Consider the following 24,593-nt stretch of genomic DNA (forward strand, 5'->3'; position numbering starts at 1 on the left):
CTCTCTCTCTCTCTCTCTCTCTCTCTCTCTCTCTCTCTCTCTCTCTCGTCTTTCTGCCTCTTCATCAGTACGGGAAAACAGATGAGATGGCCATAACCCTCGCTCAGTCTCTTGGACAGAACGTTGGCATCTTCTCTGACAAGAAGAGGATCCTCAATGGTGCACAGTTAAACTTTAATGACTCCTTTATTTCTTACTTTTCCAGCTCATTTTTAAGGCTCGTTTCTATGCAATGGCAAGATGTTGATGTGTGTTGTTTTTTTTCATTTCCAGGCGAGTGCAAGTGTGATGACCGTTGGTCGGGCTGTATCATGGATGATGTTGGGTAAGTGACTTTTACAGAACATTCCCTAATCAATTCATAACCTTAAAGCCACTACAGAAAACAGACGAGAGTTTTCCCAACTAATTGTTTGACGAAAATCTGACTGGGATTAAAACATCGTGTCAGTGAGCAGTTGTTACACAGAGTTTTTCCAGTATATTTTAATCACAAAATTAGAGTTGGATACCATGTTGTACATTGGCTATAATGCTAACATCACACTTTTCCCAAAGAATATTGCATATTTGTTTGCTCAAGAATTCATTTTCTATTTTGAGTGGATGGGTATTGTCACCAAAGATTTAAATGAAATCTGTTGTAAAAGTCGTTGAATTTGGATTGTGGACATTATTCATTTTAACTAGAAAATATTCTACTATGTATCTCAAAGCATAATCATATTTTATTATCTTTGGAAGTGTTTGTTTGTAGCAGGTTTATTTTATTTGTAAAGGACCATTTACAATATTAAACACAAATGTTACCATTTCATGTATTGTACCAGAGTTAGCTTACAGCTCATTTTCATCTACAGTCCTTTTTTCGACGTCACAGTTAAAACATACGCACAGTGACGATCACATCAAGATCACATCACACACACAAACCATGTTAGTAACAAGTGTATGTGTTACAAATTATGTAGGTCTAGATAATTGTATCAACTATTTAATGTGTTTATTAAAAATTTGTAAATATGACATTTTTTAAAAATATGCTGATATCAATATTTCCATCCACTGGAGTGTCATGTAGTTTGATAATTCACCACCAGGTGTCAGCCTATGTGAATTTTTCACATGGTTGTTTACATAACTTCATTGGACCTCGCTCCGCAGTAATGTATTATATAATCTGTTGCTTGCTAAGATTAGAAAACAGGTGATAAATCAGTCTGTGTATGTTTTGTGTTTCACGACAGTGTTTGTCTTAGTGTAGATCAGCAGTGTTTGTACTGCGGAGGATTTCTGCGAGCATACGGATGTGACTGTGTTGTGTCTCTGCGATCTGTGTGTATGTGTGAATATATATACCCCTCTTCTTAAATACTTCTCGCGTTCCCCCTCTATCCCGAATGGGACAGCAGGTGAGCTGAAGCTTGGCTAGAACGTTGCCTGTGCTGTTTTGAACCAACCGGCTGCCTTGGAGGGGTTGTCAGTCATCACAACCTTTCCCATCTCATCCAACAGCACGACAGCTGCTGTGGCCCCAGCTTCTCTTTTTGATTCAAATGATATGAAAAAATACAGTTTGATGTCCTTTTATTATACACTGACTGTATTTTTTATAATCATTTTGTCCAATTTCACATGTACTTCATGTGTATTCTTCAGTTTTTGGATGTCACTGTCTGATCAGCCAAGAACATTTTATTGATTTAATTATTCTAATTTATTGACAGGCTCCTTCTCCCTCCTGCGCTTTGAAAGTCAGGACTTTTCATCAGTTTTTTTTGTCCATCTCTAACCGATTGAAACAGTCTGCAATGTCATTCTCATCCTAGGCCAATATTTAACTACCTCATTTCACTGTAACGGCAGTGCACTCCCCTAACACTCCTCGTCCAGGTGCTGCTCTATTGGTTACCGTAATAATGCTGCTCTAATGTCATGTGGTCACATGACAGAGGACAGGTGACTCTGCGCTCTTATGAGACTGTCACCTGTGAATGGACCTGGCCCAGATCTGTATTCACTAAAATAAACTCAATGGTATTTCAGACACTTGTATTCAATGAGCAACCCTCAGTCATGTCCATTGACGGATGTTTATTTTTATTCCTCAGCACTTGCATGTCTGATCGACCTAACCTGACTACTACTAACTGTATTTCTCACAAGGTTTAGCTGCTGTGTGTGTGTGTGTGTGTGTGTGTGTGTGTGTGTGTGTGTGTGTGTGTGTGTGTGTGTGAGAGAGAGTGTGTGTGCACGTGTGTGTCTTTTCATATGTTTGTATGCACATATTGTTTGAACATGCATTGCGGTCGAGTTAGGATTTATAATTGTTCTATATATATTTATTTTTACTTATATTTCCTTTCTGTTATATTCTCATGAAACAATAGATTTTTGCCATGAACAAACTTGGACAAAATATGATTATAGAGAGTGCTACATTGAAAAAAATAGATTTCTTTTCTGATTTAATTAACTCAAATAGTCTGTAATAAAGACATACAGTGAGGTGAATGATTGTGGTTCAGTGTGATTCAGACACTGCCTTGCCTCCTAAAAGCCACTAGGAGGTGATAGACTGACTGTGAATGAAAGAAGAAAGAAAGAAATGATTGTGAATCTTTTTTCTGGAAACACAAGGTGCTTCATGTACTTTATGAAAGAAATCTACAAACCATAGGCAAATAATACATTAGTATCTGTGTTTTAATCTTTTGGAATTCATGTAATTTAATATAAAAAATATGTGCATTATTCTACAATATAACAGCAATAAATATGGTGAAATAGAAGTAAGAGATACACATTATAATATGTATACCACAATACATAACAACAGCGTAAATAATAATAATGCTGTAAAATGTGAGGTATTATGGTGTGTAAAAACTTGTAAAAATGCAGGAATAGTACAAATATATAAGAGTATTAGTTTAGATGTATAATATAGATAAAAAACTGTATTAATGCCAGAGTAAATTGTATTGCACAGTTGAATTATTGCACAAAACATCTGTTAAATCAGTATTGCACAGTTAAAGATATTATTAATTGTGGGCTGATTAATACTATTGTTCCCCATGGCAAAGATTGTACTTCTCCTGGTGATCAGTGAATCATTTAAGCACGTTTCATCTTCGTTTTACCCCTTATTACTGTTTAAATGGGGATAAACACTACAAGATTTTGATGAGAGTAAGCACTGGTGCAAATTTTTAATTCAAAGATGCAAATCTCTGTGAGAGTTGGGACAACTTTAAACTTGATTAAATCTACCTGAAATATTGTAGTGTGCTTCACCCATCATCAAAGCGTCATTACTGGCTCCTTATACAACTATTATCCCTGTACGTGGCTTCATTTATCCACATTTCATATCAAACAATGACAACCTCTCACAGAATATGTCTATTATTGCATTGTCTCCTGTGCCAGTCCTGATGAGCCACACTACCAGAGGTATACAAGCTAAACATCAGTGACTGATGGCTCAGCAGTAAGACGATGTTTAAACACTGCTTAGGTTTAGGTCAATGTCATCAAAAGCATCGGAATGGAAACAGGACATTTGATTGTGACAAATTTGCTCAAGTACCTCAGAAGTAGTTTGGGCTTCTGGTGAATGTATCATGTAGCTGGATTATTTATATTGTTACTGTAAGTGAATCGAAGCAATCACACTGAGCAAGAGTTGATGCGTTTGATTTCTGTTCTGTGTATTTCGTGAGAATTTGTTGAATATTGATGTGATCATTTTAGTGTCACATGATAATGCAATAATAAATGTTTTTGTGAGTCATCCACAATAGTTCATTTCTATGCCAAATTCATAAATGCATTTTAGAATCCATTCCACATCTTCCACATATCTCCATGTGATCCTCACAGTCTTAGCTCTACTCTATATCTACCTCCATGTTGTAGTAAGGATCTCCTCTGAACTGTGAGTATGGTAAACCTGTGGTAAAATCTGAAATATTCATGGTACAGTGTAAGAAATACAAACTTTATTAGATATGACAAACCTGACATGGCATTGTATGCTGCACTGAAATTAAATGTGAGGTATGAAACATTAATTTTTTTGGGCAGAAATGTCAAAAACTATATTTTCTCCAGTGTTTGTCCTGTACTTTGTGTTTGGGGAACAAGCCCCGTCTGTCCCAGTATTATCTGAAAATGCTCTCTGTACTGTATCCATGGTAACAGCATAATATGCTGCGGTTGTGTTGAACAGTTTCTACCTGCCCAAGAGGTTCTCTGACTGCAATGTGGAGGAGTACCATACCTTTCTAAACAGCGGTGGAGGAGCCTGTTTGTTCAACAAACCTCTGAAGGTACGTCACACTCACACAAATGCAGTCATACACATGGACGGATCCATGGGCCCCTGGGCACAGACATGTAAAGGCCCCCCACTCTTGCTTCCCCTTGTAGTTGTTTCGCATCTCTTTTTGGTTGTATTGCATTTCTTTGTTGAGGTTTTGCATCCCGTAATAGTCCTTTTGCATCTCCTGGTAGTCGTTTTGCATCTTTTGGTAGTCGTGTCTCTTTGTGATCTTTTTTTGTCTCTTTTTTGTTGTTTTGTATCTTGTTTTGGTCATTTTGTACCTCTCTTTGGTAGTATTGCATCTCTTTGAGATCATTTTGTGTATATTTGTGACTTCCCAACAAGAAATGTGAGCAGTAACTTCAAACAGAGACTGTGGGTCCTCCTAACCTATTGGGCCCCGGAGCCTCTGCCCAGTAGGCCCGTTCAGTAATCCGTCTATGCTCATATACATACATGTGTCCTCTTAGTAGTTTGAAAATGAATTCTGACCTTCTTCCCCTCAGCTTTTGGACCCTCCGGTGTGTGGAAATGGCTTCGTGGAGCCAGGAGAGGAGTGTGACTGTGGCAGCCCAGCGGTAAGCTGCAGTACTGTAGATGACTGGATGCTGAGATGTACTGCCCTAAAGGGTTAATTTAGGGTTAATCCAAGGTCCAAGTGGTGGGCTAATTACCCAACAACAAGACCACCTTCTGTGTCAGACTAATAAGAAGTAATTTAAAGTAATGAAGTAATGTCATTGGAGAAATCAAGACGCTGCATGCACACTGATGATTGCACAATTATAGTTTGTCCAGAGAGACTTCTGTTTGAATAGATTATAATGTTAGATGAGATAATGTGTTACATAGAACAACTTAACATGAAGTTAAAGGAAGACAACTGAGAGCAGTTTCTGTCTGTCTGTTTAGGAGTGTGCCAGCGAGGGGGAGGCCTGCTGCAACAAGTGCACTCTGACCCAAGGCTCCAAGTGTAGCAATGGACTCTGCTGCAACAAATGCCAGGTACAAAACAGGGCCCAACTACACCTTTCATCCTCCGCTGGGGTGTCGTTTTGGGTAAAACAGATGTACTAACTACTCATGGCACCAAGCTGAAGGAGGAGCCCTAAAAGAGTATGCCTTTTTTGGTCCTCGTGGCAATCTCCACTTGAATTTACTTTCATTGTATACTCTGGTTTGTGAAACAGCAAACAAGGAAAACGGATGCTACTTTAAAATCTGAGGCCACCTGGAAGAAGTGACAATAAGTTTCAGCTTGTTTTTTGGACAATAAACCAAAAATGTCCTCTTCAATCTTTCCTTTACAATTGACCACAATTGAGATGGTTATGACAACCTTCAAAGGCTTTCAAATATCTCAAAAATGATTGAATGATTAAATGAATGTAGTCTAGTTGTGGATGGGTACACAGACTCATCATAGATGGACTAATAGTAGTTTGGGAGGTCAATACAACAGAGAGAGAGAGACCACCAACTGTGCAGAGGCTTGGCAATTCTTGATTAAGGCCCTGTTCCTCTGACACAAAAACCTAATTACAAACACTCACTTCTTTGATTGTGTGCTCTTCCAGATGGAGTTCATGGGAGTTGTGTGCAGAGATTCAGTGAACGGCTGCGACATCCCAGAAAACTGCACAGGCAATTCCAGCCAGGTGAGCATTAACTTCCCTCAGTTTTCTGCAACCGGAACTATAAACTTATTCAGTGCATCACAGAATCTCTAAGGGTTTCTTTGTTATTTGCAGTGTCCACCAAATGTGCACAAGATGGATGGCTACACATGTGAAAAGGACCAGGTGAGATATTGAGATACTTTACATTTAAAAACTCTGTGACTCTGCAGAGTTGACTTTTCTGACTCTATATTTCTCTCTGCAGGGTCGCTGCTTCAATGGAAGGTGCAAAACCAAAGACAGACAGTGCAAGTACATTTGGGGCGAGAGTAAGTGGAATATTCCTATGTGCAAATTGAATTATATTTTGACAAATCTGCAAAAGACCACATGCATTTCTATTACAAGACCTTTACTAGAGATAAACTTCTTAAGCTGTAGATATTAATGATCTTCGTGTTGTGTCTCCCCAGAGGCAACAGCGGCTGACAAGTTCTGTTACGAGAAGTTAAACATTGAAGGGACAGAGAAAGGCAACTGTGGGAAGGACAAGGACACCTGGATCCAGTGTAACAAACAGTGAGTGAATGCTTTCTGCGACTGAATCCTGTGCAATTTTATTATCATCATCTTATTTTACGCTCCGTAATGTTTGGTTACATCTTTGTGCTTCAGGGATGTTCACTGCGGGTACCTGCTGTGCTCCAACATCTCACCTGCCCCGCGACTGGGAGAGCTGCAGGGAGGGATGACCTCTTTCTCAGTCGCCCGGCACAGTGCTTCTCTTGAGTGCAGGTACACATCATTGAGGAAGAACACATCTTTCAATGCTCACAGTGCAAATCAACAGCCTAAAAAGGACTGTTGGTGATCTTTTATTTTGGGACTAGTTTTGTTCCCTAGTTCTGTATTTCCAGCTGTTAAAGACACTGAGCACAGCAAAGGCAACATTTACTGTTCAACTAGAATAAAAGTGTCTCTCATGTTAAGTGCTGTGTGAGTGACTCAGGTGTGTTTTGTTGTTCAGCGGGGCTCACGTGCTGATCGATGGAGACACTGACCTGGGATACGTCGAGGATGGGACCGCCTGCGGGACAGACAGCATCTGTTTTAATCACAAATGTCTCCCCATCCAACAGTTAAACTTCAGCACCTGTCCCGGGACCACTGACAAGATCGTCTGCTCGGGACACGGGGTACACACAGAGTGAACACAGACACGGGCCTCAAACAAACACACATTAACATACAGAACAAGTGTGCAACCATTTTAGCTATTGTGTTGTTGCGTGAATTTAAGTCGGGTATACTTTAGTACTTTATCATCCAGAGTATTAAGAAGCTCTGAATGGTTAACACTGTTCTTTAATTTGATTTTATGATAAACATATCTGTCTAAGAAGTATGCATATCAAACTGTTCGACAAAAGGGACTGACCATAAAAACAATAATTTGTTCAGGTAAGAACATAATGTAAGGTCTAATCTGCTTGACCGAGCTTGCTAACAATAATGTTACTGATTAAATATATAGTATACACAATTTAAAACATCAGGATTACTTCCTAAAACCTCAAACTACAGTTGGTCTGGAGTAATATTTTGAGTAGTAGCACATTATCTATTCACAGGAAGTGTGACACTTTTTATTTTACGTTACATAATAAATGAATATTTTGAAAGGGTATTTCTCTGATAAAGTGTTGGCATAAGACTTAGGATATTAACAGTTAATTAAAAATATGTCTGACAATAAGTCTTTCCAAAACTAATACCGGTTTATCTTTGCTATTCAGCACAACATGTACTGCAAGGGTTGAGTGTCCAAGTTCCTGATCTTTTTTTTTTTAATCGGAGACCTTACAGTTCAAAGCAAATTTGTTTTGAACTTTTCTCTTTTGTTTGCTCAAGGTGTGCAGTAGTGAGCTGAAGTGTGTGTGTTACCTGGGATGGGCAGGAGAGGACTGTAACTCGACGTCTCCTCTCAGTTCTCTTGTGGCCGGACCCACTGCTTCAGTCTCAGGTAGGAGACGTTAGCATAATTGTTTGTTGCCTCTATCCATTCCTCTCTTCATCTCACATTTTTGGACCTTTTTTCCTTCCTCTCCATCCGTTCTTCTGTGCTTCCCATAGCTCTCAACTCTTTCCACCCCACTTCATCGCTTTCATTTCTTCTGTTGAGCTCCCTCCCCTTCACCGATCCCATTCACACATTTTTATTTTGAAGCTTTTCTTTTTTGTTTCGTTTTAGCGTGTCAGGTTTCATGCCTGCTCATTAAAACCAGCTGCATTTGTATTCACTGAACCATGCATGTCATTCTTTTTGTTTGTCATTATTTTCACACTCATTCTTTGTCGACAGGCTGATGTCTTTGACGGAGTGACTTGAGGTCAGATTTGAGTTCCTTTTCATTGTATCTATTCTGTCTTTGATGTCATTTCCTGGTCCATTTCCTCTCTCACCTCAACTTCAGCTGCACCTCAGTCGGCTAATTCTGACCATTATTCAGTTAAAAATCAAGCAGTTTGTAATGTTATCCTGAATGGGAACCTACTGCACATGTAAGTTCCCCTCAGAGTAGTGCTGAGGGCTGACAGCAGTTTGGTTGTTCTCAGTCCTGTCCCCCTTGTTCCCCGTCTACACTTTTCCTGCTAAGTGTACTGTGTTTTTGTGTTCTGCTGCAGTGTTTTGTGGTTTGTGTATCCCCTTGTGTCCACACGATTTCGGGGGAACAAGAGACACACATTCAATTAACACACTTTTGCCTCCCCACTCTCTTCTCTCCCTCTATCTCAGGTATCAGCAGTACCAACATCATCATCGGGGCCATCACAGGTTCCATCCTCGTCCTCGCCCTCATACTGGCTACGACAGCCTGGTGTTACAAGTGAGTGTTCCTGCAGCCAGCCAGTCGTATCTTCTTTTTCCTGTGAATTACACAATAATTGACAAGGGGTAGCGAGTAGATATTGCTTCATTTTGAGGGGTCACAAGTCAACAAGGTTGCTTTTTATTATGAAATACATTTAACAAAAGTGATAATACTGTTGGACTGAGGATACCCGTACTTCTCTTCACAGGAGCTACAAGCAGAGATGCTATGTTGAGTCTGAAGTTCACCGAAGATTCTGCCGGTTTGCTCACTTCAAACTCTAAATTCAATGTGCTCCATTTATGTAGATTTTACATGACATATTTTGAGAGTTAGTTTTCTGTAAATGATGTTTTTATTTTTGCATACAACTAAGTCTGATGATATATATAGATATATTTGATTGCAACAGTCCTCTTTCTCTTAAATGATCCTAAACCCAGTGCAGCTACATTACAAATCAGCTGTAGGAGGAAAATATTATGCTGACCTGAAAAAGACCAGTGATGGAAGAAGTACTCGCATCCGTCACTTAAGTAAATGTATCAATAGGAGTATTATTTACTCTGGTACAATTTTACTAAAGTAAAAGTACTATCATCAAAATGTACGTAAAGTATCAAATGTGAACATGTGCATTATGCAAAACAGCCCCACCCAGAGTGTTGTGCCATTATGTATATTACGTTATTAGAGTATTGTTACAGATGTATCAGTGTGTCGCATTATTGCATTTGGTTGAGAGGAGCTAATGTAATATGTTTTGGGGCAGTTTATTCTTTACCATGATATTTTACAGGCCGATACTACTGTATGTTTTGTACACACAATCTTAAACTGAAAGGTAACTAGTAACTGTAGGGAATCTTTTTCCATTTTCACTGTGATTTCGTATCTAAAAGCATTCTTCTGTATTTCCAGGCAATTGGCCCCAGGTGACTATGTAACAAAGCCTGGGGATGCCGACTCCTTTTACAGTGACATGCCTCCAGGTGTCAGTACAAACTCTGGCTGCAGCTCCAAGAAGAGGTCAGCCTGCCTGTCGCATCTGCAGATTTGCGCCCTGTCCTTCACCCCCTCCTTCCCATCCATTTCTCAGAACATCTCACTGTTTGGCTTCAGGTGTGCCATCTCATCATCACTCAGTCATCAACTGGCAATTGTGTGTGTGTGTGTGTTGGGTACTCTTAATCATTGGCGTGTTCATGTCATGCTTTGTTACTATCATGGCTTTTATTATATGTCGCTTTCTGTGAACATTTTGAAGTTAAATCAAAACGTTTTGCTAATGGATAATTGAGCAGAAAATACCACACTACTCCATTTCTCATATCATGTTTCATTCAGCTGCCATGAAATTGTTTAATAGCTCTTTATGTTACCAATCTGCTGCAATAGTATCTTCGTATTCAATGTTTCCCACTGCTCTACTAATGCAACAGGAACAGAACAGCATTGTAGCAGCTTATAAAGACGATGAACTGATGATATTCTGTCCGTTGTGCATATGTGTGTGTGTGTGTGTAGATCTAATGGACTATCCCACTCGTGGAGCGACAGAATCCCAGATGCCAAACACATCTCTGACATCTGTGAAAATGGGCGACCGAGGAGCAACTCATGGCAAGGTAACGCACAAATTAACCACAGGAGGGCTGCCTGCTTCCATTTGTTTTGGGGGAAGATACACATTGTTGTCCTACTCCTACGTGTACTCTCTTCCATTAAACATCGCACCCAGTTAATATTCTACATTGTTTATGCTTTTATTTAAAGTGTGTGTTTATGTTCTGTTTCTGTCTAGGAAATCTGAGCGGTAATCGTAAGAAACTGAAAGGAAAGAAGTTCCGTGCTCGTTCCAACTCCACAGAGTAAGTTCTGGCAAGTTGGTCATGTCGTGAGGTCAAAACACATTGTAATGGGATGTGCAGATAAGGAGAAGCTCTAGTGGGAAACAGACTCAACTGTTTTTTTTTTTAATGGATCAAGCTGGTGTGAACAAATACCATGAAAAGATCAAATCAAAAAATGTTAAGTCAGGCTCTGAGCACTTACTGACTACCTTGTCTCTGGTACTCAGCGACAAGCCCACTGGTTCCTACTGAATATGTAAATCATCTATCATTAAAAAAGGCTAAATATACTCACGTGCAAGTAATGTATTTGTTGGCAACTATTTTCACCTGTGGATTAATAAAGGTTTGGTACGCTCAAGAGTGTTTACAGCAGAAAGAAAGAGATAGAGACTTTATTAACTTTATTAATTCTAGTGAGAAACTGTACCATTACAGCAGCAGGATGAATTTATTTCATGTTTTTTTGTATTTCACTTGTTGACAATAAGAAACTAAAGAATGATACTGTCGTTATCCGTTAAAGGTGTGGTTTAGCTGTAAAAAAAAACTATCAACTATGGAGGAAATACTTCTCTCAAATGTTTTATCAGCGATAGAGAGAGGTATAAAGAGCATGTTGCGCTGAGCCTTGCAAGTGAGTCGCAAGACAGTGAGATCACGTTGTCTCCTGCAGTGGGAAATCATTGCTCTTGTCTGGCTTGTGAGGCTGCACCGCACCTATGCATCTTTTAAACTTTACTCATCCCTCATGTGTGAACAAGTATTTGCATACTGTATATACCTGTTTACTGTGAATGAACAGTGGTCTCCCAGCCTGGCGTGTTGGTTTGTTTGTTTGTGGGTTTGAACGTCCTTGTGTTAATATTGTCTGCAGTGCACCTGTTCTCATTGCAAGCATGAGACTGACTGCTAACTGCCTGGAATGATGTTACATGTAATCAATAAGCAACTGAGCCTGAAACACACAACACAGCTGTTTGTGATTTCCATCTGAAACCACACACAGGTCTGTCCGCCATCCTCTCACCATTTTCTCAGTTTGTTCAAGATATCTTTGTTCTGCTCTGCTTTCCTAAAATATCTCCTCTTCCTCTCTTCCCCCCCTACACTTGCATATTTCTGGAGATTTTCTGTCCTTTTCAATTTCTTTTCCTTCCTTCCTTTTCTCTCTTCTCCCCCTCCTTGTCTTGTGTCCATCACCCCCTTCCCCTTCCCACAGGTATTTAACCCCTCGCTTCAAAGAATTATATGATGTAACTAAATGGGTAGAAGATGTGAATAGAAACACTCAAGGACCTTACCTTAGGTATTACCTCAGACCTGTACCCCACACACTTGTCTAGAGACCCCCTCACTTTTGGTTTGATTTGTGGCTTAGTCAAGGAAGGTTACAAGCTCCAATCTGGACCTTTTAAAAGTAAAATCTCAGAAGAAAAGTTATCAGCAGCTGGCATGTTGTGACTTGAAAAAGGGGTTGCTGCTGAGTATTTTTTAAAGTTTTTCTGATTTACATTATAATTTATTATATTTTATGTCATTCTTCCTTTTAGTTTTAGTGAAGACATTCATTAATTTCTGATCAACTGCACTTTACTTTGCAGATTTTTAATTTCTAGCAAATTATTCTGAACAAGACAATGGCTCTTGCACTGCCTGTGCTATTGTGACAATTATAGTACAGTCGTGTTATTCCTAATTTCTCCTTCTGCCCTTCTTTGCTTCTCCCCCTCGGCCTCTTGTTGCCTCTGCATGTTGCGTGTTGTTCTGTCAGTACGTGTCTGTGTGTCGGCCCTGCCTCGCTCCCAGTGACCTCACGTGCGTTTGCATCACTGTGATGTCACTGCAGGGCCAAACATTTTGAGTGCTGCGCTGACATCCTCACTGTGCAGCTGTGGCGAAATGTAAGCCACCACTCTGATCGTGCCCAGAGTGCTGTTTACCAATTATAATGTTTACCAGGTTAACCATCTTAGTTTAGCATGTTAGCATGCACAATTTACTAATTAGCACTAAATACGTACTACAAAATACAGCTGAGTCTGATTCAATTGTTTTAAAGGCTTTTGGTCATAAACCAATTGGACACTTTGTAATTTTGACCTGATGAGTTAAGTGTTAACTAAAGTGGTTACAATAATCCTGAGTTGGACATGAATGTTTGTACCGGCAATCAATCCAATAATCCTCTCACTCAAACCACAAATGTAAACCTCAAGAGGAAAAGTCAGGGGATAACCAAAGTCCGTAGGACATGAATGTCTGTATAAGATTTCATCTAAATTCTTATATATTTTGGCCTGGACCAAAGTGGTGGACTGCTATCCATCGAGCCTAAAAAAAACCTTAATACTTAGAAAATGATAGCCAAAGCATTTCAGGAAATCACTCGTGAAAGTCATAATATTGTAAACAATTTTGAATGTGGGAATTCATTGTGAGAATAAAATGCTTGTGGACCCAGTGGTCCACCTGCTCCCTCCACTACTTTGACCGATCCAGATATTTCCGATCACTACACAGCAGCGGTGTAAACAAGCTACTGTATATGGGGCAGGCTCTCTGTGGTTTCACTGGACAAGAGCTCTCCCTCTGATTCTCTCAGTCTGTCGTTCTCACCCGGCTCCGGTCTGGTCTGCCGTCCCAGTCACCCCGTCACACTCACTGCTCCCAGCATTCCTCATTTAAACATGCACACACTGAGAACATCACACACAGAAGTTACCTTTAACAGCATGTGTTTTAATAGTGGCTAAAGGTGATTTTCAGCAAGCTATCGTCTGTTTGTGTGCCAGTGCCCGTTGATGAACACAAAGTAATGCTGTGGCAGGATATAGCATGTGAGTGTCAGGAAACTGTGACGATGCCCACACCGCTGCTGGGAATCGTGTACTGCTGTGTACAGAGCTACATGTTGTGTGCAGAGGTTGCCCCTAAGAGCTGAACACTTGTTCATGTTTTTTAACAGATTACATGATCTGTCCGTCTCTGTGCTTTTGGTGAACAGCAGAATGAGCTTTTAAGATCAACCTCTCTCTGTAGGAAGATGAATCATTTGAGCAGCTCAAGGAGGATGTTGCCCAAAGTCACAGAGCTCCTGAATTTCACCTCATTTATCCATCTGTGTCTTTGGCCAACTGAATCCCAAACCAAGATAAGAGGCAATATTTTAATAATGTCACCTCGTCTTTTTCCTCAGGACGCTATCCCCCGCCAAGTCTCCCACTTCCTCTACTGGATCTATTGCATCCAGCAGGAGATACCCGTACCCCATGCCCCCTCTCCCCGATGACCAGAGGAAAGCCAACAGGCAGAGCGCCAGGGCAAGTATCAATTAGATTATAGATTAGATAGTCAGCTGCATCAGTTGTCTTTTACTATGACACACTACATGAGAACTAGTGTAGTGTGTTCATGGCTTTATAAAGTCTAAACTATGAACACTGAAGGTTACTGAATACTGCTAATGAAGATCATGATTTAAAGAACCAAATCTATGTAAATAGAAAGTGAAGTGACTAAAGTCTTTTCTTCCATTTTCTCCTCCCCACCCCTTTCTCTTTTCTGTGCTTTTCCCTTCTTCTTCATCTCCTCAGCTGTGGGAGACTTCAATATAACAGCCTTCTTACCCACCCAGTCCTCAAGGAACTACACTCGTCTCTCCTTTTCTATGAATGAAACACATAAAAATGAAACAAAATTGACTCTAAGCGATTGAAGAGAAAGAGAGAGAGAGCCCCCCACTGGAGTGGAAATAGGCAAAGGTGTGTGTGAGTGAGTGTGTACAAGCATCTCCGAGGCTGTCTTGCCAGACGGCTTCATTCGGCAGATCTCTACAAGACAATGCAGAGTGCCGGCGGAGAAACCATCTCCACATCCACTCCAGAACAGCTGGAGCTCAGACTGAGCTGTTCCTGTCTGCTCAGGCCTCAACTATAGGACTGGAAACCCCCTCTACTCCAACCCCTTTACCTGTCCTCAAACATCTGCACCACCTTTACATCCTCTCTTCATACCCCCCCCCCTTGCTAGTTGTTTCTAGCAAGAAGAAACCAGGAGCAGGTCATCGTATCACACTGCATCTCTGGATTTGTTGGATCATTTTGACGCACGTGAATCACTGTAGAAACTCCAACACTGTATGCATGAGTCAACCCTGTTTATCAGCAACCTCCTCCTACTGAAAAGACAAGAAGAACAGTGGTCCAATCTGAGAAGAAAGCATGCGAGGGGGCAGTGATTTTAATACCTTCTGTAGGCTTAAATGCTTTCTCACCACTATAGGTAACCCATATTGTATCACCAGTTAATGCCCATAACCCATGACATGGACCCAACCTGACCCGTCCTGCCCTTCCTCCCTTCAATATGTTTGTGCGTGTGTAAATATGTACAGTAAAAACACACACAGAGTATGTTTTTGCTTTTACTTTGAAAGAGGAAAAGATTGAGAATTCTCTTCCTGCCGCATTGTGTCGTAGGCAGAAGTGGATCTCTGTAGATCAGCGTAGGAGACCCCGCACTCGTTCTTCTGTCTGTTTCTATCCCTCTGGCTTTTTCCTGTGTGACTGTGAACTCTATAGCTTTTTCCATCCACAGCAGAATGTAAACGTGTTTTTATATTATCTTAACACTAGTTTCCATCCATCTCTGGGGGAAATACACAGACATCCAGTAATGACTGAGGGAAGTATCGATACAAATGTTGATCATGGCACATTAAAGATGCTGCTGGAAGTGGTTGTTGATGAATATTATTTAGGAAAATTTAAATAGTTTTATGTGTTTGATGTAGTTGTAGATGTGCCACTTTTCACCCATGGTAGTTTTTGGAAATTTCAAATTGATAATATTAAGATGTTAGTTCCCCCTTGATTCTACATTCGGGTGTTGGGGACCAGTGTGCTCCCATTGTCACTGTGGCAGCACATGAAGTCGCTCAGATGAACGTGAGAACAAGAATAACTTGAGTGCAGTTAATTACCTTACTTGTGCGAGGAACCTGGAAACTGATGGAAATGTGCATTTTGGATTTAGCCGTAATGATTGAGATATTTAGCCTTGTAAATGATTAACTATGCTGTACAGTGCTTGCTGTTTAAGCTTGTGAAGACCAACAGCATGACAGTTCTATAATCAAATGATTTTATTTCTCTGGTAGGCTATTTGTGAGACCATAACGGGAAACAAGCATGTCACTGAAAGACTTTTCCGCCCCATTGCCTTTTTGCTGTCGTCTAAATGGGTGAGTGTTCCACAGACTACACTGCTTGTCAGCAAAGTCGGGGCAATTTATGGCAGGATGTTTAAAAATGATTGAGAATGGACTTTTAGTGCTGATGTGAAGCCAGTGTAGCTATTTAAGGTTGATTTTCTTGGAAACTGCTCCCATCTCACTCCCCAAAAGCAAGTCCTTTGTACAGCTACAACTCATTGTTCTACCTTGTGTAGAAATTGTTGTCTTAAGGCCTCCTGTTAAGTCATTTTACTGTTGTTTAGTTGTTGTTCCGGTGTGGGCACGTATTCATTTGTAATTCATGTATGCGTTAGGACTGTATAGTTAATACGATCTTCACAGTATTGAACTAATGTTGCTACTATTATCTTTTTTTATTAAGTACTTTTGTAATGTTCACTTCTTTCTCAGCGTTATGTACAGCAACGATTCAAACAGTAATTAAGTGCATTATTGTAATTATGTGTGTTGATGAGTTTGAATGGAGACCATTTTTTTTAAACACATTTGTCCTGAGGGCCAATAGAAGCAGTCGTTCCTTTGGCATGTGCTAATCTGTATCATATAAGGTTTGGACACACGTAATGTTGTGAATGAGATCTATATGGGCTCATGATTTGCCTTCTACCAGAGCTTTCTTCTTTGCTCTGGTCTTAAAGTATTTGTCAGTGTCGAGTGGCCCAGTCATCTTCCTGGGCTACACCAAGGCATGCGGAGAGCATTATCTCAGAGCTTTGAGTAATAATTTTAACATCATAATACTGTGCAACAGCGAAACATTTCTCCTGGTGTTATGTACATTGCACTATGAGGACTCTCCGCTCAGGATGGGACCACCTGGACTGCAGTCAATCCTCCGAACATATCTGCTGCGTCTGCCTGCGCACGGTCGGACTGACGGATCACAACAGGACCACTCTGGCAAAACATCCCCTCAGATGAGCCATCTGTCTCCATCTGGCCAGAGACTCGAATGTATTCATGTACCACCCAGTCTCAACCATGTGGTCCCATTCTGCCAGACACATCAGCACTCTGCTGCAGGAACTTTGAAAAAACCCACATGTACTAGTTCAACTCTAAACACTGCAGTTGCTGTCTTTTTTAATCTTTATTTTTTAATTTTGCCTGAATGCTGTACAGACTGATAATGCAAAAATCAATCCCCATATTTTTTTTCTTTTAATCATTCAGTATTGTAATATATTTAATATAAAATAAAACTTTCATCAACACATCTGTCTATGTTGACATTTGTAATAACTTCAGATCTGACTTTTCAGGAAAAGAAACAGGTTTATTGGAAAACTGACTTTAATTGTTTTGCATTACGAAGTCCCTCCGTCTGCGATGTCCTCCACTGGCCTTATTTTGGAATAAATATGTGTGATAGTCAAAGCTGAAAGACAAATATTTTTTCATCCCGTTTGAATAGTGCCATGAATTACACATAGGATGTTTGTAAATACAAAGCATAATTTTGCAAGTCAAGAGAGTCGCAGTTTGTTGTAGTACCATTTAGTTTTGTGTGAAACCGCTCAGAGAACTACATCTCACCAACACCAACATGGCCGTCACCTTAGCTTGATAGCTAGTAAGGTAATTAGCTATGTTCCATGCACAAATGTAACGTTATCTTATGATGTGTGTTTTATGCTGCGACTATCAGCCGGGAAGAAACAGAACAAGCATGACCTGCTGCTCGTGTGAGCACATCCCGGTACCAAACACAGGAATCGTAGCTTCAGAGAGACGTCGCGTTCGCACATTTTTGGTTATGTAGTTTTTCTAGTTACGCTTTGTAACAGTCCCTACCGACAAGTCATAGTATGGGATGTCAAAACAAGTCATAGTATGGGATGTCAAAACAAGTCATAGTATGGGATGTCAAAACAAGTCATAGTATGGGATGTCAAAACAAGTTATAGTATGGGATGTCAAAACAAGTCATAGTATGGGATGTCAAAACAAGTCAGAGTATAGTATGTCAAAAAAGGTAAATTAAAAAGTCAAAGGATAGTACGTTGAAAAAAGTCAAAATATAGAATGTCGAAAAAAGTAATTAAAAAGTCAAAGTATAGTATGTCATGTTATAGCATTTAGTAACAAGTTTTTTAAAGTATGTCAAAAAAAGTAAAAAGTCATAGTATAGAATGTAAAAAAAATCTGTATAGTATGTAGAAAAAACCTCATAAAATGTAATTTTATAGTACGTCGAAAGAAAGTCCTAGTATGTTGAGAAGTGTAAAAATATAGAATGTTGAAAAAAGCCGGTAGTGAACCCAGGCCACTGAAATGTTAAATTTTTTCAAATGACACATTAAAAAGTCAAAAAAAAAAAAAAAGTCATAGTATAGTACAGAGGTATTCATAGTAGAGTGTCATAGTATAGAGAATGTACTCATGTACAACCCAGTCTCCTCCATGTGGTCCCATCAGCACTCTGCTGCAGGAACTTTCAAAAAAACCCCACATGTACAAGTTCAGATCTAAATACTGCAATTACTTTCTTTATCTTTTTTGTTTTGCCTGTATGCTGCACACTAATGATGCAAAACCAATCCCCATATATTTTCTTCTTAAATCATTCAGTATTGTTATATATTTATTACAAAATACAACTTTCATCAAATCGTCTGCTGACATTTCTAATAACTTCAGATTTTACTTTAACTTACAGAGGAAAAGAAACACAATACTGGAAAACTGACATTCTTACCAAACAAGGGAACATTTGCAGCAAAGATCAACTCATGCGGAACTTGTTGCACCTCATAACATTGAAGGTTTTGCCTGAGACGGTCAGTGACAAAGTCATCCTCCGTCACTTCTATGGACAGTTTGCTGCACAGTTTCACAGGTGTTTCTCAGTGGATGCTTTTTACCAGCCATTAAAGTTCTAGTTTTAATAATGTGTCATCCATCATCGTACACTGTAGGTCCCGAAGACCTACATGTTGAGTTACATGTTGCCCGTGTACATCACAAATGCACATGTGAGTGGTGCCTCAGAGCCTGCAGTCTGTCTTGATGGATGTCTTTAGTTGCCATTGCTGCATCTTCATCAAGCGATTCCCGGATGCACCTTTTCAAACGGTCGACACCAAACCCAGTGGAGGCCGAGACAGGAACTATGTGTCTGAAGGTTATGCAGCTCTTCGGTATCATGTTATCAGGCAACAGATGAGAGAACTCTGCAGGAATGAAACCAACAGTCCCGTATGTATTACTGCCCTGTTACAAGCTTTGGTTCCTCTGGGCATGGATTATGAACTTATTCTGAAAAAAGCAACTGACTGAATGAGAGGGAGCAGGGAGAACCTTAAGTATGATTTGGCAATTAAATTCAAAATGTCAAATAAGACGCAAAACCATGTTGTGCATTTTAACCGTGTTACTGATGTGTCAACCCAGAGCCAAATGGATTGACAGTGTGTGTGTGTGTGTGTGTATACAAATTGAGAAAGCTTTTGCTTAAATGGAGGTGGATCCATTGGGCCTAGACATGGTCTAGTGCAAAAGAGTCCATCTTTAAATACATAATTTAATTTGCATCATAATTAAGTTAAACCTTATAAAAAGGTAATTAATAAAATAGTGAAGAATCCATCAGATTTACCATCTGGGTTTTGTAGTTGCTCCTTCAGCTCTGCTAGGTTGTCCTCAGCGTCGGGCAGGTCCATTTTGTTCACCACCAGCAGAGCAGGCTTCGATACGAGCTCCTCTTTGTACAACTCCAACTCCTTGAGGCCACGGCGAGAGAAGACAAGGAGATGATGTAGAAGGTAAATAAATGGTGTGCATGAGGCGGAAGGATCCGGGGTCAAGTCATAAAAAAAAAAAAAGAATGGTAAGAAGAACAGCTAAAAATTAGAACTTTATTGTGAAAATCACAGGATACATTTTGAGTCTTTCGCAATATCACTCTCACCTTGGTGAGAAGTTGAACAGCTTCAAAGGGCGTCCTAAACTCTGTTTTACTTGCCAGCTGGAAACCGCAAACATCTACCTGCAGCCAGACAAAGCACAACCAAATCAAACTCCATCATCAACATCATCAGCTAGTGATTCTGACTGCAATCAAACATATATCGTAGGTGTCAGCTTGTGTACTTTCTGTTGCTACGTACCACAAACAGAAGCTGCTTGGTCCTCTCAACATGTTTTAGGAACTTGTGACCCATGCCTTTGTTTATGTGAGCTCCTTCGATCAGGCCTGGGAGATCAGCAACAGAAATCTATAAAAAGTCAAAATTAGAACACACTCAATGAGGGGAAACCACCCACAAGAAATCAATTAAATGGACAGTGAAAGGAAAATACACTAAAATGCATTGAAATACCTGTTTGTAATCTTCATACATCAGTTTGCCGATCTCCGGCTTCAAAGTTGTGACTGTGGAATTAAGATTTTAGAAATGCCACTCAATAAAAAACAATTCAGACAGCAATACACGTAGAAATAAGATCACAAAAGCACAGTTTGCACATGTGTGTTGTATTATGTACTCACAAGCGTAGTCGGCAATCTGAGGCGTGGCATTAGACATGGCAGTCAGAAGAGAAGACTTTCCTGCATTTGGGAACCTGATGGTGAATCAGCACCAAGATATCGGCTATTTAAGAAAAACATTCGAGTCTCCACTGAAACGTACCATCATGTTTATGTGTATTCCTGCTCTCACCCGACAAGGCCCAGGTCAGCGATAAGTTTGAGGTCCAGCCTTATGTGTTTGATCTGGCCCTTACTGGGCTCAAAAGCAGAGCGGAAGGAGCCTCCTGGTCCTCCTTTCGCCACCTTCAGACGATCCCCCTCAGTATTCAGGTCCCCTTGGAGGGAGAGGGGTTGAAAAGATTTGAGTTTCTACTGCAACATCAGCTGGCTATGCTACTCCTATTTGATTATAGATACTCCACGTTTTAGGCCCAAATTATGTACTTTACCCCATAAACATACAACCTTAAAGGCTTCTATAAGAAAATAAAGTGTAACATTGTAGCGCTGACTATACTCTGACCATGATACCTCAACGGGGGGGGGTATTTCAAATAGAAGTCTGGCATACCAACTATTTTGCCATCATCAGTGGTGACTGTGATACCAACAGGAGCCAAGACCTCCTTGTCCGTCCCCCTCTCTCCTTTCAGTGCTCGGACACTGTGGATAAATAAAATGCACACACACTTACACACAAAACATCTCAATGATAGCCAATAATAATAAGAGATATTCTGACTTGTATTTGTAAAAGCAAACCTGCTGTTGGCTCCGGCTCCACCTACAAATCGTTTGTGGGGGTACTTGTCCTTGATCCTCTTTAAAGCCATGTTCTTTGTAGCCACCACCCAAACATCTCCCCCGTTCCCTCCAATTCCCCCAAGACGGGGTAGACCCATACCCCCACCGCCTCCACGGACGTACAGACGGAGGTTATCCACAAAGTTACCATACTGCAGGAGGCAGAAAAGAGTGATTAGTGATAGAGACAGAAGACTGGGAGGAAGAGATATGACTACATTTGATAAGGTTTTTTTCTTTTCATCTCCCCATTCCTCTGTGAATCAAATCAAACTTTATTACAGACTCAGGGTTCAGATAAAACACAAAACTTTACATATAAATGACACTTGGATGCGTTAGATTATCGTACTAATATTGAGTATGACATTCTTATAACTTAATTGTTTTGAAGTAAAAGCTATCGTTACCTAAAAAGTGAATGGTTCCATGCTGTCCATCTCTAAAAATCTGATTGAAAAAAAACAAAAACAATCCCAAATCAAGGTCCACTTTTTTTTTGTTTTGTTTTGCACTTTCTGGTGCTTCAATTGTATTATGGGATTGTTTTGAAAGACTTATTTCAAAGCTCAAAAATGCTTCACGCTTAAATCTTAAACCAACACGGGTGAGAAACAAATCCATCAACAAATCCATCTATGACGGTTGAAAGCTCAGGGGGGAAAAAGCTAGTAAGTGGACCTTGAACTGGGATGGTTTTGTCTAACATTTATTATTCATAACTTATATTTTTTTTAAATGATTACTCAACCAAATGTCAGGGATGACACAAACGTGTACATTTTAAATTCCTTGTTGTTAATGCATTTTACATCAAACTAACATATCAGTCAGCCAACAGTAATGCTAGTTCATCCTTATACTGTTCAGTCACAGATGGGTTGGATCATATCAAGAGTATACGAGCTAGAGAGCACACGCGCCCGCACACGCACGCGCACGCACACACACACACACACACACACACACACACACACACACACACCAAGTGAGACAGTGTTGATGTGTTGACCAGCTATCAGCTAGCTTGTCAGCCAATGTCACTGCTACAGTTGTAGCAGTGAACAGACTATAACACTGTAAACAGACAGTGTTGAATTGTCTTCATGAGATTAAAATGACGTCTGCCTCAATACTTACTTTCCGGAAGCAGATTCTACTTAACTGGACCATCTTCAGCGGCGTTTATTGCCACTTGTTTGTGTTGTTGACTGAGCTAACGGCTAGTCGACATGTGTTTGCGTGAAGGACCGGAAGCGTTGGATTCCTCTCTGTTCATTGGATCATGAGGTAAAGGAGGCGGGACTCCGCAGGGGTGTGTGACAGCAGCTGGGACCTTGGTCCTTTTTTGCATATAAATAAAGAGTTACACCAAAACGTGAGGATGTAGCTCCTGCAAATACAGAATACCCAGATTAACAGCACCTTTCCTTTACCTAATATTTTAAATATATGGCTACAAGTTGTGTTTATCAGCTGCTCTGTCAGAATTAGCTACCCAACAAATAAAAGTGCTTTAAAGAAGTTGGGAAATATCTACATTAACTAAAGGTAGGTTATTTTGTTTACTGTGATGGAAGATTTCTAAGTTAATCGGGAGAAGAGAGTTTTGTTCACAAATCAATAACAAAGTCTTCAAAAGATTCAAAGTTGTCTTTTATCCATGTATTTGCTTGCAAGGGAAGAGTATACAACAGAGTATCTATTCAGCAGTCTGTGGTAAAAGCTTCAAAATATGTAACACACAGGCTCCTTTATTTATACAGCAACAAGTTAGATTCAAAGTGCAGCACCCACGAGGGCTTGTCTGCTGTATCCAGCTGACTTTTCACAGCTTCGATACATTCAAGGTAACATGAGGTGTTTTCAACCACCAGTTCTGATTACTGCTTAGTCTGCACTTTCTTTACTCCATGTAAGGAGCAAGTTGTTCTGCCACTCTGCAAGTAGTTTTGCTACTTTTTTCAGTCGCTATTTTCCTTAATAGATGACACGTAAGTTTTCGAGTTCACTGCGAGTTCACATCGAGGACACAAAGTTCATATGCATATTTTACCATTACATTACTTAGCTCTTTTCTCCCTAGACCGTCCAAATTTACTCATGAGCATAAGGGTAATGTTTAGTTACTTACAAACGCAATGGTCCACAATGTGGATATTTGTCTTTGACTTCACTGTACTGCAGAAAACAACACAAGACACATGAATGAAGACAGACATTGGGGCATAGCCTCAACAAACAACATGACTTACTTACACAAACATAAACTTGTAAGTTTCCCTAAGGGGCATTATATGATGAAAACATTCAAAGCACTTGGATATGAAAACATTTTAAGTAGTAATTTAGTTCAAGTTAGACCAGCAACTGCATCATCATCAATAACATTGAAGCCAACTATTTTAGGATGAGTGACACAGGTTTGACAGATTTCCATGAGTAGAAACTCTAAATCCCTTCAGTCAATTTTTTTGCCTTATTACCTGGCAGATGAAGTAGGTGGGGTCATTTACAAATGTACTCGATGACCATTGCCTTTTAAAGTCTCTGCCAATCACAAGAAACGTCACTGACACTAATACATTGGATTGCATTACATTGTAAGATATTCCTGTCATTTAGTCCCCCCACTATGTCAGTTCGAACTTAAGTAATTAACTTGGTGTAAGATAAAATATGCAACATTCTCATTGACAAAGAATAAAAGCTACATTTTTAACACACACTATACTTCTTGTAGTTTTTGCTCCAGAAACAGTGGAACCTGAGGATTGCAACATGCATCAGTTATTCTAACACATCCAGAGTGAGACACAGATTTTGTTGTTGATATTCATCGTCCACAAAGGATGATCCCCTGACCTGTCATCGAAAAAGTCCTCTGTACCAATGCTGCACAACATGAAAAAAAGCAGCACCACCATAAGGTCAAATCATCACTTGTACGAAGGACTTCTATGAAGTTTACTGAGCACATTTATGCTCTTCAGAGGATGAACCATTTTCAACCGTTGGACATATTTCAGCTTTAGCCTCACTACCAGTCTTCTGAGAACAGCAACAGCACTAATGTGTTGTTAATTGTGTCCAACACTTTAATATTGGAGAAAGCATATCTATGGAAGTCCATTTCCATATCATGACTTAGCATCTCAGTCATCATTTTGAGATACTATAATTATGAGATAATAAGTCTCTATTTTGAGAAAGTTTCTCATTATGATGACTTTTACAAATGTTATCTTTATTTTTCCGTACGTATCAGCTAGCAGGGTTTTATTGTATGGGCCGAAACAATATTGTCCTGAGCATTACTGAGATTTGGGCAATGCATTTCTTAACAATGAAGCTCTCCACGTCAAGCCCACTCATTGAACAGC

General features: G+C 39.9%; 2 protein-coding genes across 4 annotated transcripts in view; one reads left to right on the forward strand and one right to left on the reverse strand.

The window, feature by feature from the left end:
- Window positions 1-17,146, forward strand: part of adam22 (ADAM metallopeptidase domain 22) — a 51,894-nt gene extending 34,748 nt beyond the window's left edge. The window contains exons 13-31 of the mRNA XM_031852496.1: window positions 69-159; window positions 274-325; window positions 4,238-4,337; window positions 4,837-4,908; window positions 5,243-5,335; window positions 5,908-5,988; window positions 6,082-6,132; window positions 6,215-6,278; window positions 6,423-6,528; window positions 6,625-6,744; window positions 6,977-7,145; window positions 7,861-7,972; window positions 8,747-8,837; window positions 9,031-9,084; window positions 9,744-9,851; window positions 10,350-10,450; window positions 10,627-10,693; window positions 13,875-13,998; window positions 14,272-17,146. Of these exons, the coding sequence (XP_031708356.1) occupies window positions 69-159; window positions 274-325; window positions 4,238-4,337; window positions 4,837-4,908; window positions 5,243-5,335; window positions 5,908-5,988; window positions 6,082-6,132; window positions 6,215-6,278; window positions 6,423-6,528; window positions 6,625-6,744; window positions 6,977-7,145; window positions 7,861-7,972; window positions 8,747-8,837; window positions 9,031-9,084; window positions 9,744-9,851; window positions 10,350-10,450; window positions 10,627-10,693; window positions 13,875-13,998; window positions 14,272-14,292 (1,677 nt within the window). The 3' untranslated portion in view covers window positions 14,293-17,146. The remainder of the gene's footprint in view (window positions 1-68; window positions 160-273; window positions 326-4,237; window positions 4,338-4,836; window positions 4,909-5,242; window positions 5,336-5,907; window positions 5,989-6,081; window positions 6,133-6,214; window positions 6,279-6,422; window positions 6,529-6,624; window positions 6,745-6,976; window positions 7,146-7,860; window positions 7,973-8,746; window positions 8,838-9,030; window positions 9,085-9,743; window positions 9,852-10,349; window positions 10,451-10,626; window positions 10,694-13,874; window positions 13,999-14,271) is intronic.
- Window positions 17,147-17,207: 61 nt separating this feature from the next.
- On the reverse strand, window positions 17,208-22,456 carry gtpbp10 (GTP-binding protein 10 (putative)). Of its 3 annotated transcripts, XM_031852499.1 has the most exons (10): window positions 22,351-22,456; window positions 21,169-21,362; window positions 20,978-21,069; window positions 20,597-20,741; window positions 20,425-20,498; window positions 20,255-20,307; window positions 20,042-20,149; window positions 19,843-19,920; window positions 19,531-19,654; window positions 17,208-19,105 (listed from the first exon to the last, which is right to left on the reverse strand). In XM_031852499.1, the coding sequence occupies exons 1-10, from the start codon at window positions 22,381-22,383 to the stop codon at window positions 18,894-18,896; spliced, it is 1,113 nt and encodes a 370-aa protein (XP_031708359.1). In that variant the 5' UTR covers window positions 22,384-22,456; the 3' UTR covers window positions 17,208-18,893. The 3 variants fall into 3 exon arrangements, with proteins under 3 accessions (XP_031708359.1, XP_031708357.1, XP_031708358.1); XM_031852497.1 differs by having other exon boundaries at window positions 20,978-21,362; XM_031852498.1 differs by lacking the exon at window positions 22,351-22,456 and adding an exon at window positions 21,621-22,327 and having other exon boundaries at window positions 20,978-21,362.
- Between the last annotated feature and the right edge of the window lie 2,137 nt (window positions 22,457-24,593).

This window comes from Anarrhichthys ocellatus, unplaced genomic scaffold (genome assembly GCF_004355925.1).
Source record: "Anarrhichthys ocellatus isolate YVR2014 unplaced genomic scaffold, GSC_Weel_1.0 scaffold13, whole genome shotgun sequence".
Lineage (NCBI taxonomy): Eukaryota > Metazoa > Chordata > Actinopteri > Perciformes > Anarhichadidae > Anarrhichthys > Anarrhichthys ocellatus.